The sequence below is a fragment of the Euleptes europaea genome, chromosome 5 (assembly GCF_029931775.1).
Source record: "Euleptes europaea isolate rEulEur1 chromosome 5, rEulEur1.hap1, whole genome shotgun sequence".
NCBI classification, from domain to species: Eukaryota; Metazoa; Chordata; class Lepidosauria; order Squamata; family Sphaerodactylidae; genus Euleptes; species Euleptes europaea.
In genome coordinates this window covers 5,299,519-5,322,292 of record NC_079316.1, presented here as the reverse complement: position 1 = coordinate 5,322,292, position 22,774 = coordinate 5,299,519, and the positions used below count along the sequence as shown (strand labels likewise).

General features: G+C 47.4%; 1 protein-coding gene across 1 annotated transcript; it reads right to left on the bottom strand.

The window, feature by feature from the left end:
- Positions 1-6,016: 6,016 nt before the first annotated feature.
- Positions 6,017-21,881, bottom strand: PDCD1 (programmed cell death 1). Its single transcript, XM_056849921.1, has 5 exons — positions 21,797-21,881; positions 17,450-17,782; positions 14,603-14,773; positions 10,836-10,870; positions 6,017-6,196 (listed from the first exon to the last, which is right to left on the bottom strand). The coding sequence occupies exons 1-5, from the start codon at positions 21,879-21,881 to the stop codon at positions 6,017-6,019; spliced, it is 804 nt and encodes a 267-aa protein (XP_056705899.1).
- Positions 21,882-22,774: the final 893 nt, after the last annotated feature.

Below are 22,774 nucleotides of genomic sequence, written 5' to 3'. Positions count from 1 at the left end.
TGTGAGTATTTTTGAAGAAAGTCAGTCTCCAATTGTGATGAGTTAAAAAAGGCGAAGAGGAGTTGGCAACGATGAGACGATCATTTCGAGCTCCAAAAGAGACTCTTCCTCAGTCTTTCAAAGACCTCTTCTATCTTGTCATATTTAAGCATTCCCATATAGGGTAAAAGCTCCAAATGTCGGATCTCCCACGTAGGGTAGGGTAGAAAAACGGCTTCCCACTTGGGGTAAGAAATGAAGTGTGACTTTCCTTTCATTTAGGATTTGAGTAGTCAGCCTTCTTGGGTTCAGGACAGGGTTTTTCTGGCTAGCTTAACACCATGTCTGGGCTGCTAAAAAATCCTGTGTCTTGATGTACGCTTGCTTTGTAAATTGAAAGCGCATGGGTTCTGCCCACACGGCAGCCGTTTTCCCTGTCCCTATCCCAATGGTAATCGATCCCCCCCCCTTCCGCCAACGGGACCCCGTGTGAGACGAAGGCAGCCCACACGGCTGTAGGACACCACAGAGGCCAGCTTGCACCAGCGGAGGAAATGGAGCCAGCGCTTCCTGTGGTGTAACAGCACAACCGCTTCCAACCACCGGCGCCTCAGATGTGTTATGTTAGTCAGAGCAAGGCTTAGCGAGGCATGCTCAGTGCTGACCTAGCGCCAGTGTTGGAGTCTGCCCACACAGACCTCTGGATCAGGGCCATCTTAACGCATGGGCACGCTGGGCAGTTGCCTGGGGGCCCCACGACCATAGGGGCCCCATGCTAATCTATGTATGTTGGGACTTGCTGTCAATGAATAAATAAATACTATACTAAACTATAAATATTTGTTATTGGAAAATGCATATTTAGCAAGTGTTTTACTAAAGATAATGAACAATGTTAATGTTAATTTGGGTTTGGATTAAGAATAAATACTGAAGCATAATGTAAGAAAGGACTTGTTCATTATGGAAGCACCAATAGATATAGCTTTAATTTTATCGACCATTTTTATTCCTATGAGTGGTTGTGTAGGTAGGGGCCTCAGTGCACTGCTTTACCCCGGGGGCCTATAATGCTGTTAAGACGGCCCTGCTCTGGACTTGTTTGCATGTGCAGGTGAGAAGGGGAAGGGCTGTAGCTCAGTGGTAGAGCATCTGCTTGGCATGCAGAAGGTCCCAGGTTCAATCCCCGGTATCTGCAGATAAAGGGACTAGGCAAGGAGGTGATGTGAAAGACCTCTGCCTGAGACCCTGGAGAACTGCTGCTGGTCTGAGTAGACAATACTGACTTTGATGGACCCAAGGGTCTGATTCAGTATAAGGCAGCTTCATGGTTCAGAGTAACAGGTCAACTCCCCCCCCCCCAATTTCCTTGGCATCCCCAACATGCCGGGTTATTCAGCTGCCTCAGCATATTGCAAAAGGCATGAGGACTAGAAACTAGCATGAAATAAAGATATGGTGGGCTGAAGAAAAAAACCAGTTCGTGTTAAGTGAATGTGCATATATCTATTTGTGTGGATCTGTCTGTTTCTTCAACTCATGGAGTTTGTTTACTGTCTGAACATTGGAGCTTGCTGAAGAGGCAGGCAATGGCAAACCATCTCCAAACGACTCTTGCCTTGAAAACCCTGTGGGGGTCACCATAAATCAGCATGGAGTTGAAGAAGCCCTTGGCTTCTATAAGCCCCCTTTCTGCCTACACACAGTTTGTGTGTTTTCGAGCTTATTTTTGGAGCCAAGAGGACTGGAAACTTGTTTTAAATAAATTAAAAAGAGGCTCAGGATACGGTATTCTGTCCCCTGCATCAGTTTCCCCTCTCGTTACCTGATTGCAGGTGTGCAGAATACCCAGACTGCTCCCAGTCTTGTACCATACCCTGGAGAAATCCACATGTCTCCCTGTTTGCTCTGCAGCAGGTGGTCAGGGGGTTAATCTAGTGCACTGGGTCAAGCACAGGATCTGGCAGAAGTCCATTTTAATGTCTTTCAGATAATCGTTCGTTGCTTGGATCTTACAAAGCTCCCCTTGATTTAGCGACATCTACTTTGCTGGTATCATCATCTCAGCTGATTTGTTCCCCAGTTCAACTGTCTGAAGTAGCTCAGCGTGGGGGGAACCAAGGGGGCACACCGGCTGGCCCCATCCATGTAGTGGGGGCCTCGGGCAACAGTCCTTGGCCTCCATCAAATGAAAACGGGAGGGAAGGTGAAGCAACACCAGCAGAGAGCAGCTGAGTGGTGACAGGAAACTGGGAGAAGAAAGGGCAACAGGCCAAAAACAGTCTGGGGAAATAGGGTTGCCGTCCTCCAGGTGGTGGCTGGAGATCTTCCAGAATTACAACTGGTCTCCAGGCTACTGAGAGAAGTTCCCCTGGCAGAAATAGCTGCTTTGGAGGGGGGACTCCATGGCATTGTATCCTGCTGAGGTCCCTCCCTACCTCAAACCCCACCCTTCCTAGATTCCATCCTCAAAATTTCCAGGTATTTCCCAACCTAGAGCTGGCAACCCTATGAGCTTTAGTTCTGAGGAGGAGCGCAGCTAGGAGAGGTTTTTAAAGACTAGGAGGGGAAATGGCAGGCTGGAGAAGGTGGATGGGGGAGGATGACAGCCCATTGGCAGGGAGTCCAGTCACTGAAGGGGCTTTGGTGGGAGCCCAGGGGAAATCCCGCCCCAGGTACTCCTTTATAAGGCTCTGCCAAGGAGGAAGGAGATCAGGTATTGTCCTCAAAGCCAGAGGGCAGGTAGAGACCAGGGAGGTAGAGGGAACCAGGGTGGATGAATACCCTCCCATCCCCATTGCTGGGGCATTGCTCACAGTAGGGATGTGTGCATACCAGCTGTCTGAATCAAGTGGTAGTAAGGAGGCCAGCCTCCAGGTGGGACCTGGGGATCCCCTGGAATTACAGCTCATCTCCAGACTATAGAGATCAGCTCCCCTGGAGAAAATGGATGCTTTGGAAGGTGGATTCTATGGCATTGTACCTCACTGAGGTCCCTCCTCTCCTCGGGCTAAATTCCCAACTTTACAGGAGTTTCCCAACCTGGATCTAGCAACCCTATCCCCCCCCCCCCATCCTTCACTGGTGGGCAGCGGGTATCTGGCAACTCTAGGTCACAGGCATTCTGGAAAACTCTCTCCGAATCCAGCCCCCAACTGATGGGAGTCTGACACTCAGCACCTGACCCTGCAGTCTGAACCTCAGCAGAGTATAATGCCATAGAGTCCACCTTCCAAAGCTGCCATTTTCTCCAGGTGAGCTGATCTCTGTTGCCTGGAGATCAGTTGTAATCCCAGGAGATCTCCAGCCACCACATGGAGGTTGGCAACTCTATCCATGGTAGCATGCCCAAGGAGGAGGTACCCTCCTTGAGCAGGTACCCCACTGAGGTCCCTGTCCTCCACAGGCTCCATTCCCAAATTGCCAGGAGTTTCCCGGCCTGGATCTGGCGATCCTTTTCCCCATCCTCCACCGGTGGCCTGGGGGACCTGGCAACCCCTACCCCCCAAGAAGTGGCTTCTGGAAAGTGTTGCCACCTTTATATTGGGAAATTCATTGAGATTTGGGGGTGGAGCCTGGGGAGGGGAGGGTTTGGGGAGGGGAGGGACCTCAGCAGGGATATAATACAATAGGGCCCGCACTCCAAAGTTGTCAGTTGTAATTCTGGGAGATGTCCAGGCCTCACCCTAGGAAGAGGGAGGCAATGCATCTCTGGTACATTGCCTCCCCCCACATCTGTCTCTCTCCATCTTCAAGAAGTTAAGAAGAAAAGCCATGCTGGATCAGACCAAGGCCCATCAAGCCCAGCAGTCTGTTCACACAATGGCCAACTAGGTGCCTCCATAAACAAGACAACTGCAGCAGCAATATCCTGCCTGTGTTCCATAGCACCTAATATATTTGGCATGCTTCTCTGATCCCGGAGAGAATATATATGCATCATGACTAGTATCCATTTTGACTAGTAGCCATGAATACCCCTTTCTTCCATGAACATGTCCACTCCCCTCTTCAAGCCTTCGAAGTTGGCAGTCATCACCACATCCTGGGGCAGGGAGTTCCCCAATTTAACTATGCATTGTGTGAAGAAATACTTCCTTTTATCGGTTTTGAATCTCACCCTCCAGCTTTAGCAGATTACCCCGTGTTCTAGTATTAAGTTGCTAGGAACTGGCTCTTGTGAAAGGCTAGGGCACTTCCACAACACATGTACACAGTGTGCACCCAAGGTGCTGACATTTTGTTGCACTTTTAACAACTCAGAGCTGCATCAGGAAGCATTTGTTGCAAGTGTGATAGCATAGCACGGACTCCAGACCGCACACACAGCACTTCTTTGGTTCTCAGTCGTAGTGGCAGCAAAATAGGAAAACCTGACTTGTGTGTGTTGCTGTTTATGGGAAAGCCAGAACAAGGGTGATAGAAAGCCTCTACCTTGCTGGTTCGACACAAAAGTTGACACAGCCCACCCTTTGTTCACTTGGCTTTATTTTTGTTTTTATGTTACCCTAACAATAAATTACTGTTCCTCGCAGAAACAAATAGCACCTCTGATAACCAAAATAAAGTACTTTTAGATGCATACACAGAAAGGTGCATGAACACTGAATTAAAACTTCCATATAATACAGTATATTCATAATAAAATATGCTCCCTCTCCCAAGAAATAATATCCTGCTGCAATCAGAACAGCTTCCAGTAGTCCCCCAAAACACCACAAAGCCCCTTTTTCACTTCTTTTAAATAACTGTCACAATAGACAGGTTTTCTGGAGCATCTTTCAAGTGGGAGTCCCAGTCCAGAACTGGGGTGCAAAAAGCAAGAAAGACCGCCACTGTTCCAGGCCTTCTCAAGCATCCCTTTGGGGGCAACACAGATGCCAGATTTCAAGAGAGGAGAAGGGGGATTTGGGAAACCAGTACCTCCTGGGGCAAGGATGGGCAAGTGTTAGCCTTGCACGGCCTGGTCCTTTAAAAAAAAAATTAGAATCCACATGGTCCACAGATTAGTTGATATTTACAAAACAAAAATGTACTCTCAAAAATTATGTTTTAAGTGGTCACCCTAGCAGCCTAACTGTGCGTGTGTTAAGTGGCTTCACATTGCCTCTGACCTGTAGCGACCCTATGCCCCCAGGAAGTGCAGCTTCATGGGATTGCCATAAATTGGTTGCAACTCAAAGGCACTTAATTGTTTATTATTAAGCATGCACTGAGTGCCTTGTTGGCATGGACCGGAGTCCACCTAATCCAGCATTTTATTTCCAGAATCCAGGTGGTCCACCAGAAATGGACTGATGCTCTGCCAGAGAAGGGTGACGTGCCTTTTGCCCAGGCCTGCTCTCAGGTGACCCTACAGGGCTTGCTACGTAATCCACAGCACCTTGAATTGAGTGCCCAGAGACTGTAGCACCAGGTGGAAACTTCTCCCTGCCCCAGTCCATTGGAAGGTAGACTGAGGTACGTTGTACCAGTTTTGCAGATAATTTTCTAGGGTAAGTGCCCAGACTTGCAGAAATGGATTGCATCCATCTGAAATCTGCAAGTGAAATGAACTAAAATACTCCCAGAATCTGTACTGATAAATTATAATATGCCTCTAACAGATGGCTTCATTTGAACCAAAAATTGTTTGAGCCCATTGGTCATAAACGCCCACGTTAGCATGCAAAGAAGGAGAGGAAAGCCTACAGAAGATATTGGAGGTCCACCATCAGTCAGAATAGATGGTGTTGGCCTAGAAGGACCACCCAAGTATAGAATGAGGCAGCTTTCCCCGTGAGGGTTCACAGTGCTAGAAGATCTTAAAAAAAGAAAGATGTGCCTCTGTGCGAGCACAGTACTGTTCTCCTCTCGCCACAGCCAGCCTCTGCTCTTCTGTGACTGAGAGGCCAGACTTCCAATTCAGAAGCAGGGGGTTGTCCATCACTTCTCATTTTGCAAATGAATCACTGGCACCATCGCCAGGCCTCAGTCATTCTGTCCCAAGATTTCCAAGCAAAGAAGTTGGCAAAGGGAGCCTCTTTCCTCTAGCGCTTCAGTGCAGCTGTGCTCTGCTCATGCAGTACTGGTGATTTGGTGGCTTCTTGCAGGCGGGGAACACAATGGTGGCATATTCAGTCTTCTCCTCTGGAGGGCGCTTGGGTGGGGGTTTGGCCGGGAATTCCAGGATCCCGTAATCCACAGTGAAAATGTTCACTGCAGGGGGTTCTTCTTCCTTCAAACAAAACAAGAGAGGAAGATCTTCATGGAGGCTCACAAGAATTATGTGAATTGGTTCTCGTAGGTTATCCGGGCTGTGTAACTGTGGTCTTGGTATTTTCTTTCCTGACGTTTCACCAGCAGCTGTGGCCGGCATCTTCAGAGGAGTAATACTCCTCTGAAGATGCCGGCCACAGCTGCTGGCGAAACGTCAGGAAAGAAAATACCATGACCACGGTTACACAGCCCGGATAACCTACGAGAACCAATGAACTCTGACCGTGAAAGCCTTCAACAATATTATGTGAATTGTTTATAAAAGGAATTTTGGGGAGGGACCATGGCTCAGTGGAAGAGCAGCTGCTTGGCAAGTAGAGGGTCCCAGGTTCAATCCCCAGCATCTCCAGTTTAGGATCGGGTTGTAGGTGATGTGAAAGACCTCTATCTGAGATGCCCTGGAGTGTGTCTGCCAGTCAGAATTGGTAATACTAACCTTGATAGGTATTACTCAGATAGTCTGACTCAGTCTAAGGCAACTTCACATGTTCATGTGGAATTTCTTACAAAGGATTAGACACGGAAATGGAAAAAAAGATCTATCAATATATCTAATACTCAACATGGTGCCATTTGTGGATATTTAAATCCACAGATTGGGGTCATATAGAGAGAAGGGAGATTTTTCTACAAACTTGAGGGAATCCCCCAGATTTGCAGGAAAATCTGATAACATTCAAAAAGGAGGGGGTGTTAAATTTCAACAGAGGAATACTTAATGGTGGCAGGGACAAGAGAGGGAGTTGGCCGAGCCCTTGCATCGTGACATAGCTGGAGTCCCTGTTCGGGTACAGTTACCCATCGACAACACCAGCCCCGCTACCACCACCTCTCCTCTGCAGGTTTGTGGGCAGGTGGAGGAGCAGGAACAGCTGCTGCCCCCATGCCACCAAGGCAACTGTGTCATGGTTGGGCAGAAGAAAAGGTTAATGAGCTGCTGCCACCATCCCCTTCCTGATGCTACTTCCCGCAGAGTGACAGAAAGATGAGCAGAGAGACAGGGGGAGAGACAGACTGGGGAAATGGCAAGCAGGCAGGCAGAGCAGCAGGAAGGCAGAGTGAGGGTTGCATAAGAGAAGAAGAGTTGGTTTTTTTATGCCGACTTTCTCTACCACTTAAGGGAGAATCAAACCAGCTTACAATCGCCTTCCCTTCCCCACAACAGACACCCTGTGAGGTAGGTGGGGCTGCGAGAGAGTGACTGGCCCAAAAAAGAGTCCCCCTTCCTAGGGAGAAGGAGTGGGAGCCCAAGCCACAGCAGAAGAGTAAGTGGAAGAAGGGATCCCCACCCTACAAGTCTTGCTGCTCCCGGCTTGTCAATATCTATTAGCCAAGGTTGTTCAGCCCTGACCTGGATAGCCCCAGGGTATCTCTGATCTCATCAGTAGGGCTGTTGATTCGGTTCGGCCCGAACTGAAAATCAGCTGAATTTCCCTTGATTCGGCTGTTTTTAGTTCGGGACGAACCGAACTCAAAACTGGGGGGGCAACCGGGGAGCCGAATTCAACGAGTTCGGGAGTTCACGAATAAATCCGGCCAATTCGGGGCCATCAGTAAGCAGCATAACCCTCAGTAAGCAGCATTCTCCTCCCCCGGCCAATCGGTGGCCAAGCTGGGTCTTCTTCTGGCCAATCAGTCAGGATTGAATACTGGAGGAATCAGCTGATATGCGGCCCGGCCGGGGGGGGGGAGGGAGGGAGGGAGGGAGGGAGGGAAGGGGGGAGAGAGAGAGGAGAGAGAGAGGAGAGAGAGAGAGGAGAGAGAGAGAGAGAGGGGTGGGTGGGAAATCCTCGTGTGTGTGTGTGTGCGGGGGTGCTTGTGCACATTCGCTCCTTTCCGTGGCTGCAGGGGGCGCATTTTTTAGGGTACAGACCCCAAACTTTCAGGGGATATTCAGACAAGCCTTCTTAAGAGACCACCCAAGTTTTGTAAACATTGGGTCAGGGGGTCCCGAGATATGGGCTCCCCCCTTTTTTCTTTCCATGGCTGCAGGGGGCGCATTTTTGGGTGTGCCGACCCCAAACTTTCAGCGGAGCATCAGACAAGGCTTCTTAAGAGACCCCCCAAGTTTTGTAAACATTGGGTCAGGGTGCCCCGAGATATGGGCTCCACCCCTTTTTCCTCTCCCCCCTTTCCATTTCCGTGGCTGCAGGGGGCGCTTTTTTGGGGGTGCAGCCCCCAAACTTTTATCATAGCTTCAGACAATCCTTCTTAAAAGACCACCCAAGTTTTGTAAAGATGGGTTCAGTGGGGGCAGAAATATCGGCTCCCCCCTTTTCTCTTTCCGTGGCTGCAGGGGGTGCATTTTTGGGTGTGCCGACTCCAAACTTTCAGCGGAGCTTCAGACAAGGCTTCTTAAGAGACCACCCAAGTTTTGTAAACATTGGGTCAGGGGCCCCCGAGATATGGGCTTTCCCCTTTTCCCAATTGGGATGAATGGATCACCCTCGAGAGATGCATACATATGGATCTCATATTGGATACAAATGGAATCATATTGGATTACCCAGCCTCCCAGCCCCTCCTGATGGAACAGAAGACAGCCACAGTAAGACCCCTTTGGGGGCTTTAATCTATAATCTTTCTTTTCTGTGTGTGTGTGTGTGGGGGGAAAGCAGAGTCTGTATGTGTGGGGAGGGAGCAGTTTCTGTGGGTGGGGGGGAAGCCAAAGGGGGCTTTTGCCGGTTCTGCCTGGGGGGTGTGTTCCCCTCCAGTCTCTCTCTCTCCCTGGTTTGAGGGGGGGCTTCATTTTTATGTCTTCAGGTTTTCCCTCATTCATAAGATCAGTTAGGTTATTTTGATGCTTGCTCAAAATTGGTTTTCAAATGGTGACTTAAAGAATGTATCTGCCTGGTCCCAAGTCCAATGCAAAAGAAGAAATTCCACCCCCTCCTGCTCATTATGCATAGCTAGCTGCCTCTGTCCCTGTCCATGGTTTGCAAACTCCCAGGTGTCAGGTGTTGCTTTGCACTGTTGCAAAGGTGTTGCATTGCGTGCTTGTGTTGCTTTGCAGTTGTATTGTATTGCAAAATTCTTCACACCTGCCCCACCCTTTGCATGTTTGCAAAGGTGTTGCTTTGCAGTTGTGTTGCTTTGCAAAGTTCTTAGCACCTGCCCCGCCCTTGCTCTCATCAGCTGTTTGTCGGGGCTGGGAGCTTTGTGCCTGGGCGGCAAGCTCTGCTCAGAGATGCACATTAAGGGTGGGGGGGACCCCTTTCGGGGCCCATATCTCAGCCCCTCCTGACCCAATCTTTACAAAACTTGGGGGGGTCTGGCAAGAAGGGTCCTTTGAAGCTCCTCTGAAAGTTGGGACCTCTACCCCCAAAAATGCCCCCCCAGAGTCACGGAAAAGCGCGGTTGTGTTTTTAATGGCTTTATTCGGCCGAATTTTTTCCCGAACTTTGAATTCCCGCAGAATTACACAGACCTGAAGTGGGGGAGTTCGGACTTCGGCATATCCCGAATCTAAACGGGCCGAATTCAGCCGAATCCGAACTATACCGATTTTTTTTTAATTCAACAGCCCTACTCATCAGATCTCAGAAGCTAAGCAGGGTCCGCCCTGGTTATTATTTGGATGGGAGACCTCCAAGGAATACCAGGGTTGTGACATGGAGGCAGGCAATGGCAAACTACCTCTGAACGTCTCTCGCCTTGAAAACTCCACCATAAGTGAGGTGTGACTTGATGCCACTTTCCACCACCACCAAGGTAGTTCAATGTAGTTTCCAGTTATAGAAGCAGCATATTGCAGAGCACAAGGTATTACAGACAAATGGACAGGGGAAGATAGTCTCCTTTGTGCTCTCCTTCTGAGTATCTGACCAGATGTTCCTGGAGATAGACTGTTAGATGGATGGACCTTGCTGTGATTCCTATCCCATATTTTAAAAGCTCACTGCAAATAAAAATGTAGTGCATAAGGACAAATGGTTTTGTATCGTCATCTCTCTGGTGGGGGAGTTTACTTTACATGCAGGCAGCTTTCTCTGTGGAGGAGCAATTAAAAATATCATTCTTCCTGTACTTGATAGTCATTCCCAAGCAGGTAGCAACACCAACATTAAACAGGAGACTGGTGGCACCTTGAAGACAAACAAGATTTTATTCCAGCATTGGTTCCCATGAAAACGTATGCTGGAATAAAACATTGTTTGTCTTCAGGGTCTCACCAGACTCCTGTTTGTACCAAACCAAGTTTGAGAAAGATCTCAGCAAAGCAGGGGCAAACACATTATGTCATACAGAGGCTCCCAAAAACAATGGTGCAGTCAAACTTGCTTTTACTAGTCTCTGGTGGTGACTAAAGTCCAACTCTCCTGCTTCCTAATGCTGCAGACTAGGGTTACCAACCTCCAGGTACTAGCTGGAGATCTCCTGCTATTACAACTGATCTCCATCTGATAGAGATCAGTTCACCAGGAGAAAATGGCTGCTGTGGCAATTGGACTCTATGGCATTGAAGTCCCCTACCCTCCCCAAACCACACCCTCCTCAGATTCCACCCCCGAAACCTCCCGCCAGTGGTGAAGGGGGACCTGACGAACTTACTGCAGACGGACACCAGGTAACAAAGCTTTGAGCAAAAGGAAACTCACCAGGGGGGCGTTTTCAGAAGGCCGCGTCACTTCCTCTGCAAAATAGGTGATTAGCATTAATTAATTGCTTAAGCAACATGCTGCAATGGCAATAAAATATCTCATCAGCAATGCACCATTAGTTCTCTGTGTGTGTATTTTACTGTGTATTTAAACCAGGGGTACCCAACATGGTACCTGTGGGCACTGTGGCACCCGTTGACACCTTTCCTGGTGCCCACCAAGTGTTTTTAGAAAGTGGGCAGAGCCAGGTGGAGCATTTGCCCAGCAGGGCTTCTGATTAGCCACTGGAGATTTGATTGACTCTGCAGTTTTTAAAAAAAATTGCTTTGGCCACCACTGCACAAGGATCTTCACTGTGTGACTGAAGGTAAGTTGCAGCAGCCATTTTGTAGCTGCGGCCGCCAAGCTGTGTCAAAATTCCAAAGGTGCCCACAGGCTCAGAAAGGTTGGGGGGCCCTGATTTAAACATTCAGTGCAATCCTCATAGTAACATTTGCATTCTTGGACCATACAACTGTTTGCTTCAATAAGGCAAAGAGTTTATACACAACTATATGCAGAAAAGAGCAACCAAAATGATTAGGGGACTAGAGCAACTGTCCTATGGGGAGCGGTTAAGACACTTAGGGCTGTTTAGCTTGGAAAGAAGGCGGCTAAGGGGTGACATGATAGAGGTCTATAAAATTATGCATGGTTTGGAGAGAGTGGACAGGGAGAGGTTTTTCTCCCTCTCCCATAATACTAGAATGCGAGGTCATCTGTTGAAGCTGGAGGGTGACAGATTCAAAACAAATGAAAGGAAGTATTTTTTCACACAACGCATAGTTAAATTGTGGAACTCCCTGCCCCAGGATGTGGTGATGGCTGCCAACTTGGAAGGCTTTAAGAGGGGAGTAGGCATATTCATGGAGGAAAGGGGTATTCATGGCTATTAGTTAAAATGGATACTAGTCATGCTGCATACCTATTCTCTCTAGTATCACAGGAGCATGCCTATTATTTTGGGTGCGGTGGAACACAGGCAGGATGGTGCTGCTGCAGTCGTCTTGTTTGCGGGCTTCCTAGAGGCCCCTGGTTGGCCCCTATGTGAACAGACTGCTGGACTTGATGGGCCTTGGTCTGATCTAGCAGCGCCTTTGTTATGTTCTTATGTTCTTAACTATCTCCTTGACAGCAGATCACCTAACGTACAAATAATCTCTTCTACAACAGCCAAAATAAACACCTTAAGTACTACTTCATACAATGTGCCGTTGAGTTGTGGAGCTCACTGGTGGGTAGGGTTGCCAACTCCAGCTTGCGAAATTCCTGAAAATATGGGGATGGAGCCTGGGGAGGGTGGGGTTTTGGGAGAGGAGGGATTTCAGTAGGGTATAATGCCATAGAGTCCACCTTCCAAAGCAGCCATTTTATCCAGGGGAACTGATCTCTGCAATCTGGAGATCAGTTGTAATTCTGGGAGATACCCAAACCCTTCCTGGAGGCTAGCATTCCTAGGTGAAGACCACTCATGAGAATTTAAAAGGGTGATGGGCAGATTTTGGGAGGATATGTCCCTGCTGAATCAGATCTCTGATCCATATAGTTAATCTGCATCCTGTTTCAAAAAAAAAAAAAAATGCCAGTCAAAGCCACTTTACCTTTCGTTCGCACGTTTTCATGTGTTTCCCGTAGCCACACAGCAGCTGTGCAGAACTGCTTATAAAAAAGGAGACCTCAAAAGGGTTTGGAACAATGCAGCAGAGGGAAGAAGGACCCCTGCCTCGCCCCCAAGCAAGTTTCTTGCGCAAAAACAGTGGAGGGGGAGTTATTTCACTTATTTTGCTGCTCAGCATGCAGAGATAATTCATGTAGAGCAGCAACATTGGTGAAATAACTCCCCAAGTGTGGTGTTCGAGAGAGAAAACTGCCTGTGGGGGGAGGCACAGGAAACACATGGAAATGTGTGAATACCCGTGAAAACCCGTTAAAAAGGTAACGTGTAGTTTGGCTCTCAGATGCTGAAGGGAAGCCCACAGTTTGCTGTTTGTCTTTCTGCAGTGCCCTGACCTAGATGGCCCCGGCTAGCCCGATCTTGTCAGAAGCTCAGCAAGGTCGGTCCTGGTTAGAATTTTGATGGGTGACCTCCAAGGACTACCAGGGTCGTGACATGTAGGCAGGCGATAGAAAGCCACCTCTGAAAGTATCTTGCCTTGAAAACCCTACGGGTCACCGTAAGTCAGCTGTGACTTGATGGCATGCACACACACACACAGACACACCTTCTGCAGTAGCTGACGTTAGGGTTGCTTTTTCACCACCGGCGGGAGGTTTTTTGGGGTGAAACCTGAGGAGGGTGGGGTTTGGGGAGGGGAGGGACTTCAATGCCATAGAGTCCAATTGCCAAAGCGGCCATTTTCTCCAGGTGAACTGATCTCTATCGGCTGGAGATCAGGTGTAATAGCAGGTGATCTCCAGCTAGTACCTGGAGGTTGACAACCTTAGCTGACATGTCGAGATCATTTCACATGCAACCGCAAACAGGGGAAACAGCAACTTCCTGAACCTGCTTCAGGATAGGAAAATGGTGCAAGGGGGTGAAGCTCAGGACCCCTCTCATAGCTTGCCAGGGTCTCTATCTGAATCAGGCCCTCCTGCAACTAGGAAGGATGGAGCTCCAGAGCACATATGTGAGCCAACCTGGGAACATACTGAGTGAGACAGCAGCCAAGAAATCGGAAGGATACTGAGTCTGGGAAGGTCAGCCATGAAGTGTCTAGAAAAGATTCTTAAGTGTAAGGATGTATCGGTGGTGACCAAGATCAAGAAAATGCATGCTATAGTATTCCCCATTATTATGTACGGGTGTGAAAGCTGGACAATGACAAAAGCTGACAGGAAGAAAGTAGATTCCTTTGAAAAATGGTGTTGGGGGAGATTTATGGATATCGTAAGACAAATCAGTGGGTTCTAGATCAAATCCAGCCTGAGCTCACCCTAGAAGCACAAACTACTAAACTGAGACTTTGGTCACATTATGAGAAGACAAGAGTCACTAGAAAAAACAATAATGTTAGGAACAGTCAAAGGCAACAGGAAAAGAAGAAGACCCAACATGACATCAATGGATTCAGTCAAGGAAGCCACAGCCCTCTGTTTGCAAGACCTGAGCAAGCAGGGTTGCCAGGTTCTCCCTGGCCACTGGTAGGAGATGGGGGGTAGGGGTGCCATGTGCAGGTTGAGAAATTCCTGGAGATTTGGGGATGGAGCCTGGGGAGGACAGGGACCTTAGTGGGGTATGTTGCCATAGAGCCAACCCTCCAAAGCAGCCATTTTCTCCAGGGGAAAGGATCTTTGTAGCCTGGAGATAAGCTGTAATTCTGGGGGATCCCCAGGTCCCACCTGGAGGCTGGCATCCTTATGAGCAAGGCTGTTAACAATAGGACATTTGGAAGGAGACTACGGTAATTCATAGAGTCGCCATGAGTCGAAAGTGACTTGACGGCACTCAACACACACAGGCAGCTCCTAAGCCACTGGTTATGACTGTGTATCCTGGTACTGAGCATCACAAATGAACTACCCATGGTATTAAGTCATCATAGTTCTGATTGAATCCATAATCGACAGCCTCAGACAAATCAACCACCCGTTGTGAGAAGTCATAACACTGCCTATTCAATCCACAATCGACAATCTCAAATGCATGTGGATCCTGGTGAACACACATATAACCCCACAAAGGAAGGAGCAGAGCAGTTAATAACAGATCCCCTGATCCGTACCTTTTTTTCTCCTGACGGCCTTAAAGAGCAAGAACCCCAAAAATGCAAGACCCAAAAACAGCCCAGCGCCACCAATGAAAGCAAGAGGGATTTCCTTGCCATTTCTTTCCCCATTCTCCTCCTCCTCTTCCTCCTCCTGCAAGTCAGGCTCCGCTGTAGCGTTAGCTTTTTCTGGGGAAGAGAAGCAAAAAGCAGGTGGTTATGTCCAAAACTTCAGTCATGCTCTCAAATGGAATCCCACTGGAAATCCGAAGCATGCCCCAATTCCCCCAAGGAGAGGCTTGGATGGGAGACCACCAAGGAATACCAGGATTGCTATGCAGAGACAGGAAATGGCAAAACTACCTCTGAACATCTCTTGCCTTGAAAACCCTACTGGGTCGCCATAACTCAGCTGCCACGTAATGGCATTTTCCACCACCATATTTTAAAGTTTTTTTTAAAAGTATTGATTGATCACCATCTTGGGGAACCTATGTGGCATAAAAGTGTTTAAATAAAATACATATTTGCCACAGCTCCAAAATCTCAAACTGCTTCCTTCTGTCTGACTGACTCTCTCCTCCTGTCCTTCCTTCTTCGTCAAATCCTTTCCTTTTATCCCTTAGAAGCTCCTTGATCAGTTGATCTTGAGCAGCATATACTCAAATGCAACTTGCATAAATTATTCCATTCAGACCTCATCCAGGAGGGAAGTTTGGTTTCAAGATCTTTTCCAGCAGGTTTTTAGGACGAAGGCAGCAATCCTAAACACATTTTCGGGTGTGCGTCTGCAAATTCTACAGAACAGAATGGGATTTACTTTTGAGCAAACATATAAAGTTCGGGCTGCACAAATACCATGGTACCTCAAGGGAAAGATGGTCTACAGATACATTTAAGAAATATCTATCTACCTGTCTTATTTTTTCATTCTGGCCTCCCTCTAAAGAGCCTAGGGCACCCTCACAATAACCCTGTGAGGTAGGATAGGCTTTGAGAGAGAAAGAGAGAGGTTGGCTTAAGGTCACCTAGGGAGCTTCATGGATGAATAAGGGTTTGAACCCAGGTCTCCTCAAGGCCTAGCCTGACACTCTAACCCAGGGGTGTCAAACATAAGGCCCATGGGCCGGATCCAGCCCCTTGAGAGCTCATCTGGCCTGCGAGCCAGCAGAGGCAGCCCCCCCCCCCATCCCGATATGGGCTGGTGAGGCATGGCCCAGCCCGACCAAGTGACATTTATGTCATATCCGACCCTTGTAACAATTGAGTTTGACACCCCTGCTCTAACCACTACAGCACAGATGATAATTCAGCCATTCTAAGGAGGCTAATAAAAAAAATCTAACCGGCCAAATTTTTCATGGCATAACACAATAGCAAATGGAGTAGAAGACCAGCAGCTGATATAGCCTGGCAAATTATTTATGAAAAGAAAAGCACGCTGGGAACATTCATCATCAAGATGACCACAACTTCCATGTAAATATATATTCCAATAAATCACCTCCTGCAATTGATCTTAAATCGCCCACGTTTGAGCTAAACTTCTAGTCTCATCGAAGAACACACAGCAAACAAAAAGATAAGTAAAAAAAAAACGGCAGAGGTGATATTTGAGTAAATGACTCCACTTCTTCATGGGTGACATCACAAGCAGGTACTTTCCCCCGATGCAGTTTCTTTTCCTATCTGACTTTCCGGAAAACAATCTATTTGCCTATTACATTTTTTAAATCCTGCCCTTCTTCTAAGGAGTTCAGAAGAACAAACCAAGTTCTCCTCTCCTCCAATTTGCCCTCACAAGAACCCTGTGAGGTGGACCAGCCAGGGTGATAAGGCCTCGTGCAGGGAGCAGGACTGAGTGAGGACTCTATGGCAATATACCCTGCTGAGGTCTCTCCCTTCTCCAAGTCCTGCTCTCCTCAATCTCCACCCCAAAATCTCCAGGTATTTCCCAATCCAGAGCTGACAACCCTAGCAACGTGAGATGACCCAGACTATGTTGGTGGAGCCAGGATAGTGTTCCCATGTGTTCATGTGTTTACACTGCAGATGGAAGACTTGGAAGAATCAAATTTTGGTATGATCCCCTGTGTTCAAAACTCGTGAGTAGAAAACCAACCTGCAAAGGGAATAGGTAGAACATTTATCCCTGCTATGTTGGGTTTCTGTTTGCAGGGCATTTTATGCAAATTACAATTCAGAATAGGAATCCACACCTTCCTGTCTCAAGTGGTGCAGTCCAAGCCTACTCAATATTATACTATCTCATTCTCCAGAATATTTATTTGTCATTTTTTCCTTTTCCTTTTTCCTTTTGGTAAGAACTATAGAAGAGACATTCCCAACAAGAGGCATGAAAAAGGAATCACCTAGCTAACTGGCAAGATAGAAGTATTTTAAATATAAGCATATCTCGGAGATATTGCGGGTTCGGTTCCTCAATAAAGTGAATATTGCAACAAAGCAAGTCGCAGAATTTTTTTTTGTTTCCCAGGGCATATAAAAGTTATGTTTATACTATACTATATATTAAGTGTGCAATAGCTTCATATCTTTAAATACATGTATACTGTAAAAATAATGAAAAAGTTAGAAATATTGTGAGAATGACCAAAATGAACACAGAGAGACGAAGTGAGCTGCTGGGAAAATGGTGCTAATAGACTTGCTCGAAAACGCAGCGTCTGAGAAGCACAATAAAGTGAAGCACAATAAAACAAGGTATGCCTGTAAATAAATAATAAAGGGAGAAACTGAATCAAAGCAGGCAAAGAAAAGTAGGAGCACAAAGGCACGAGTGCGATAGAATGAAATGTAGCTGCTGTTTGGAATATGGAAAGTACTGGAACAATTCTATCAGACCTGTCACCATGAGGATAGATCTGTTGCTTTCAATCACTGGCCGTGTGGATGATATTGCTATAAGCCCGCAGTAATACTTCCCCGCGTCCGTCTTCTCTAGGTTCAGGATTTTCACCTCAAATGTGTGTGAGTCCACACGAGTAACACTGTACTTTCCGCTGTACTTTCCGCTGTCGTGTTTTTCTTTGAGCTCAGTGATTTTCCTTGTCTGACTTTCGTTATATTCCCTGTACCAATTATGCTTGTATTCAGAAGCAATCACGTTGGGGAATTTACACGTGAATACGGCAGTGTCTCCTACAGGTTTCGTTAGCTGGGATGGTAAGTAGGTCACTGACGAGACAAACAAAAAGCAAACCACAATTAGCTCAGCAAATTTGACCCCATGATTAATCTGAATAGTTTAATTCATAATTCATCAATTAAAACAAAAATTATTTGTCAGCTAGAACAGGAAGGGATATCTGGTGGCTGATGAGATGGATCTGGCCACCAAAATAATCATGTCAGCTTTTTAAAAAATCTAAATAAAGGTCTGATATATAAGGTTGACCTTGGCCTTTGATGCGGGGACATTTCCCTGCGGTAACCCCTGCCGACTAATTCAGGGATTCCTTTTGATTATGCATGCCTTTTCCGACTGTCAGAGGTTGCCTATCTCTCCCCAAGCATTTTGCCCGCATTTGCCAGATTCTGGCTAAAACAGCATCTGGAAAACACAGGCAAAATGCGTGAGGAGGGCGAGGTGACCTCTGTCTGTCAGACAAGGCATGCATAATCAAAAGAAAGCCCCAAAGCAGTCGGCAGGGGTTACCGCAGGGAAACATCCCTGCATAACATTCGCTCATTTTCCATCAGAGGAAACAAAAACATTTTAAAGTTCTAAGCTACTGACCAGGGCCCATTTGGTGTGTGTGTGTGTGTGTGTGTGTGTGTGTATTGACCTCTTCCTAATAAATAATTTTATATCTCTGGGTATTCCTCCCCCCCCCAATATTTTCATTAGAGTGTGCCCATGTATGTTAGAGTGAAGTACCGGTAACTTTGCTTCGCATCTCTTGCTTCCATCATCTTTGAGTCAGGCACAAAATGCTTCTGGAAGTGACTCGAACCTTGTAGAACAGGGGAAAGGGCCAAATGATCAATGCTGTAAGATGATTCACTTGAATTGGAAAATGTGGGGTAAGTATGTACAGAGCCACAGGTATCTGTGGCCATGGTTTTGGAGAGAGCAGCGGACATTGGATGGAGGAGAGGGGAAAGGGGTCAGGGAACAGCGAGAGAAACCAGGAATACTTCTCAGGGAGGCACTAAATAGCTTGTCCTTGGTGTTGGCCCAGTGGCTGGTATCTGTAGATATAGTGCCATTGAACAGGGAGGTTCCATTTAGCCACCGTGGTTCCTGGTTGTTGATAGAAGCTGCTGTGGTGTAGTGGTTAACAGTGGTGGTTTGGAGCAGTGGACTCTGATTTGGAGAACCAGGTTTGAATCCCCATGAGTGGCAGAGGCTAATCTGGTGAACTAGATTCCCCCCCTCCCCACTCCTACACATGAAGCCAGCTGGGTGACCTTGGGCTAGTCACACTCTCTCAGCCCCACCTACCTCACAGGGTGTCTGTTGTGGGGAGGGGAGGGGAAGGTGACTGTAAGCTGGTTTGATTCTTCCTCAAGTGGTAGAGAAAGTTGGCATGTAAAAACCAACTCTTCTTCTTCTGGAGACAAGGCTGACCCTGAGAGACCAAGGGACTGACTCAATAAAAGACAGTTTCACCAGATTGTTTTTAGGGTAAAATTATGTAATGTTTGGAAGAAGGGTGTGATAAAAATGTATTTGGTCAGTTGCGGGGATTAACCACAGAGGTGGTCTTTTGCAAGAGAAGCTAAGGCCCCAGAGATAAGGTGGATGAAGGAAAGAGGAAATGGCTGGGCATTAACAGTGTGTTCATTTAAATTATTTTATGCTTCTTTATGATTTTTATCATGCATTATTTTTTGAGCCACCTCAAGCAGATTTCTGAAAAGGTGGCATATGGATTTTCTAAATAAATAAGTGAGGCCACAGCTAGGGCTGCCAGGTCCTCCCGGCCACCAGTGAGGGATGGGAGATATGATTGCCAGATCCAGATTGGGAAACTTCTGGAGATTTGGGGATGGAGCCTGTGGAGGACAGGGACCTCAGTGGGGTACAATGCCGTAGAGTCCACCATTCACAGCATCCGTTTTCTCCAGGAGAAGTGGAATAAATGTTTTAAAATAAATACATAATAAATAAGCCTTTTATGTAGTCCAGAGATCAGTTGTAATTCTGAGAGATTACCAGCCCCCACCCAGAGGCTGGACACCCTAGGAGGGAGGCATAAGCACCCTGTCCCCATGAACAATGGCCCTGATTCAAATTGGGGCCCGGGCACGTGGGAATCAAGTTCCCAAGAGTGAACTTGCAAGCATGTGCGTGAATGACAGTCTTCACGGCGAACCTGGACCCAGACAGGAGGGCCCATGTACCAGGCAATTAGGCCTTTAATTATAGCCGTTCCGGTTAGTATGGAAGCAGCTGACACTCCATTCCCAGAATGAGCGACAGCTCTATAGCAACCACCTTATCGGTGTTGCATCCTTACATTTTGGGATATTGCACTACCATAATGCACCACAGCAGTCATTTGCAACTGGACCGTCCTGCTCAACCAGAGAAATCCAGTTGTGAATGACTGCAATATCAAGGTGATGGATTCGGTCCTGCGGAGCAAATATAGCAACCTGGGGGAGGGGGATCTAAATCAGGAAAATGCCAGGGAAGAAACAGTTAAGCTCCCCCTCCCTGGAACCCCAGACACAATTCTATTTGGCCTTCCCAACGACTGCTCTTGGCATTAAAAAAGGGGAGATCTAATGATGGCCCCCCTCCTGCCATCAGTTTAAGCAAATTCGCACAGTGCACCTTCAAGCAGTTTTCATCTCCCCTTCCTCTGCACATGAGAGAAATGGGCAGTTATCAATGCATGCATAACAGCTGTCTGAATCAATGGGTACTAAGGATGCCAGCCTCCAGATGGGAACTGGGGATCCCTCAGAATTTCAGCTCATCTTCAGACTACTGAGATTAGCATTCCTGGACCATACAACTGTTTGCTTCAATAAGGCAAAGAGTTTATATGCGACCATCTCGACAGCAGATCACCTACATATAATCTCTTCTACAACAGCCAAAACAAACACCTTAAGTACTACTTCATACAATGTGCAGTTGACCTGTGGAACTCATTGGTGGTTAGAGTTGCCAACTCCAGCTTGGGAAATTCCTGGAAATATGGGGGATCTTGGGGAGGGTGAGGGTTGGGGGAGAGGAGGGACTTTCAGCAGGGTATAATGCCATGGAGTCCGTCTTCCAAAGTAGCCTATTTCTCTAGGGGAACGGATCTCTGCAACCTGGAGATCAGTTGTAATTCTGGGAGATACCCAGACCCTACCTGGAGGCTAGCAATCCTAGGTGAAGACCACTCATGAGGATTTAAAAGGGTGTTGGGTACCCCCCCATCCTCCCCCGGTGGGCAAAGGGGACCTGGCAATCCTCACTGGTACTTGTGCAGAAAAGCTGGTTAACAATCGCATTCCAACTTCCTGCACTTTACCAGGCATGTGATATTTTGGCCCCAATCCTGCCTGCTCAGGGCTACTCCACCAATGGCCAACAAGGGTAGTTGCCCTGGGCCCCCATGCTGGTGGGGCCAATTGTCCCCAGCCCTCTGACAACTATCACTGGATGGTAGTAGCTGCTCCTACCTGCCTCACTCAGAGCAAGGGCCACCCTTTTCTTGGACTGGGTGCCAGCGCGTAGTCATAGTGGGGTGTTGCAGCGATTCTGGCACCCCATCCTGAATTTTTGCCCAGCATCACTATTTGTTTTTTTCATTTATTATTTATTTATAATATTAATTAGCCGCTTTTCTCCCTTGCATAACTCAAGGGAGCTTACAGTAAATAAATAAAATGACTATAAAAACACAACAACAATGATAGAAATAAAACAACCATTATAAAAACACATAGAAGATCACAATTTTAAAGATCCAATTAGGATTGCCAAGAAATTAAAACGAAATCATTCAAATGCAGTCTTAAATAAAACTGTCTTCAACTGCCGCCAAAAGGTCAACTATGAGGGGGCCTGGCGCATCTCCTTGGAGAGGTTTAACCCAATATCATGGGGCTGCCACTGAAAAGGCCCTCTCTCGTATGCCCACCAGACGATCTAGAACCGTCCCATTAGGACCATCTCTGTGCCCGCTCCCAGGCTGTAAGCAGCAGAAGAATAATTCTCCAGACCTACACACCCCTGGTACATACCCGACTGGTTGACCACCTGTGCAGACCGGCAGAAAAATAGCAATGCCCATGTTTCAATCACCACAGCCAGCTGCGGACTCTCCATGGCCGCTTCTCAAAGGCTGGGAAACGCTCCTTGGTTCCTCTTTCCTCTCAACCCAACCTCAGATTCAAGATTGTCTGAGAGGCACAAGCATCAGCTGGCTGTTGTAAGGGCCATGCGCTGGCACAGGCAACCTGTGCCAAGAGCTCTCCAGTAGCTGCAGGAGAGCAGCTGATCTCCAAATGAAATGCCTCCATCTCTACCTGCGAGGGTTACCCTTCGGGCCTCCCGCCCACTTCTTCCTCTACTTCCAACCAGCCCAAGTTTCACACGCTTTGTATGCTCAAAAGGAAATTGCAGCGTCTTGGCACAAAGATTTTGAAGCATGAGACCACAAAGGGTGTGTGGTGGAGTAAGTGGCACTGATACCAACCAGTTCATATCTCGCACATGGCACATTTGCTTGGGGCAAACGGCTGGGTGAGTGCATAGGAAAGCCACGACAGGGACAGCTCACGTCAGGACTCGAGACTCGAGAAGAAAAACAGGCCCATTTTCCCTCTGGTTGTTCCTACATGACAACAAGCTAAACCGGTTAGTTGGCAAATGTGATGAAGCTACAGAACACAACAGTGTGGAGAGAATGAACAGAAATAAATTCTTCTTTCTGTTTTGCAGCACTGGAACATTGAGGTCAGAACTAAGGGATATCAAATCTATCTAGTGTACTTTTATCTTATTCTTTCTCCATGGAGCTCAGAGTGGCTTACATGGTTCTCCCTTCTTAAACCTTAAACCTTCAGATGATGGCTGGAGATCTCCTGGCATTACAACTGATTTCCAGGCAACAGAGATCAGTTCACTGGAGAAAATGGCGGCTTGGGAAGGTGGACTCTATGGCATTATATGCTGCTGAGGTCCCTCCCCTCCCCAAACTTCACCCTCCTCAGGCTCCA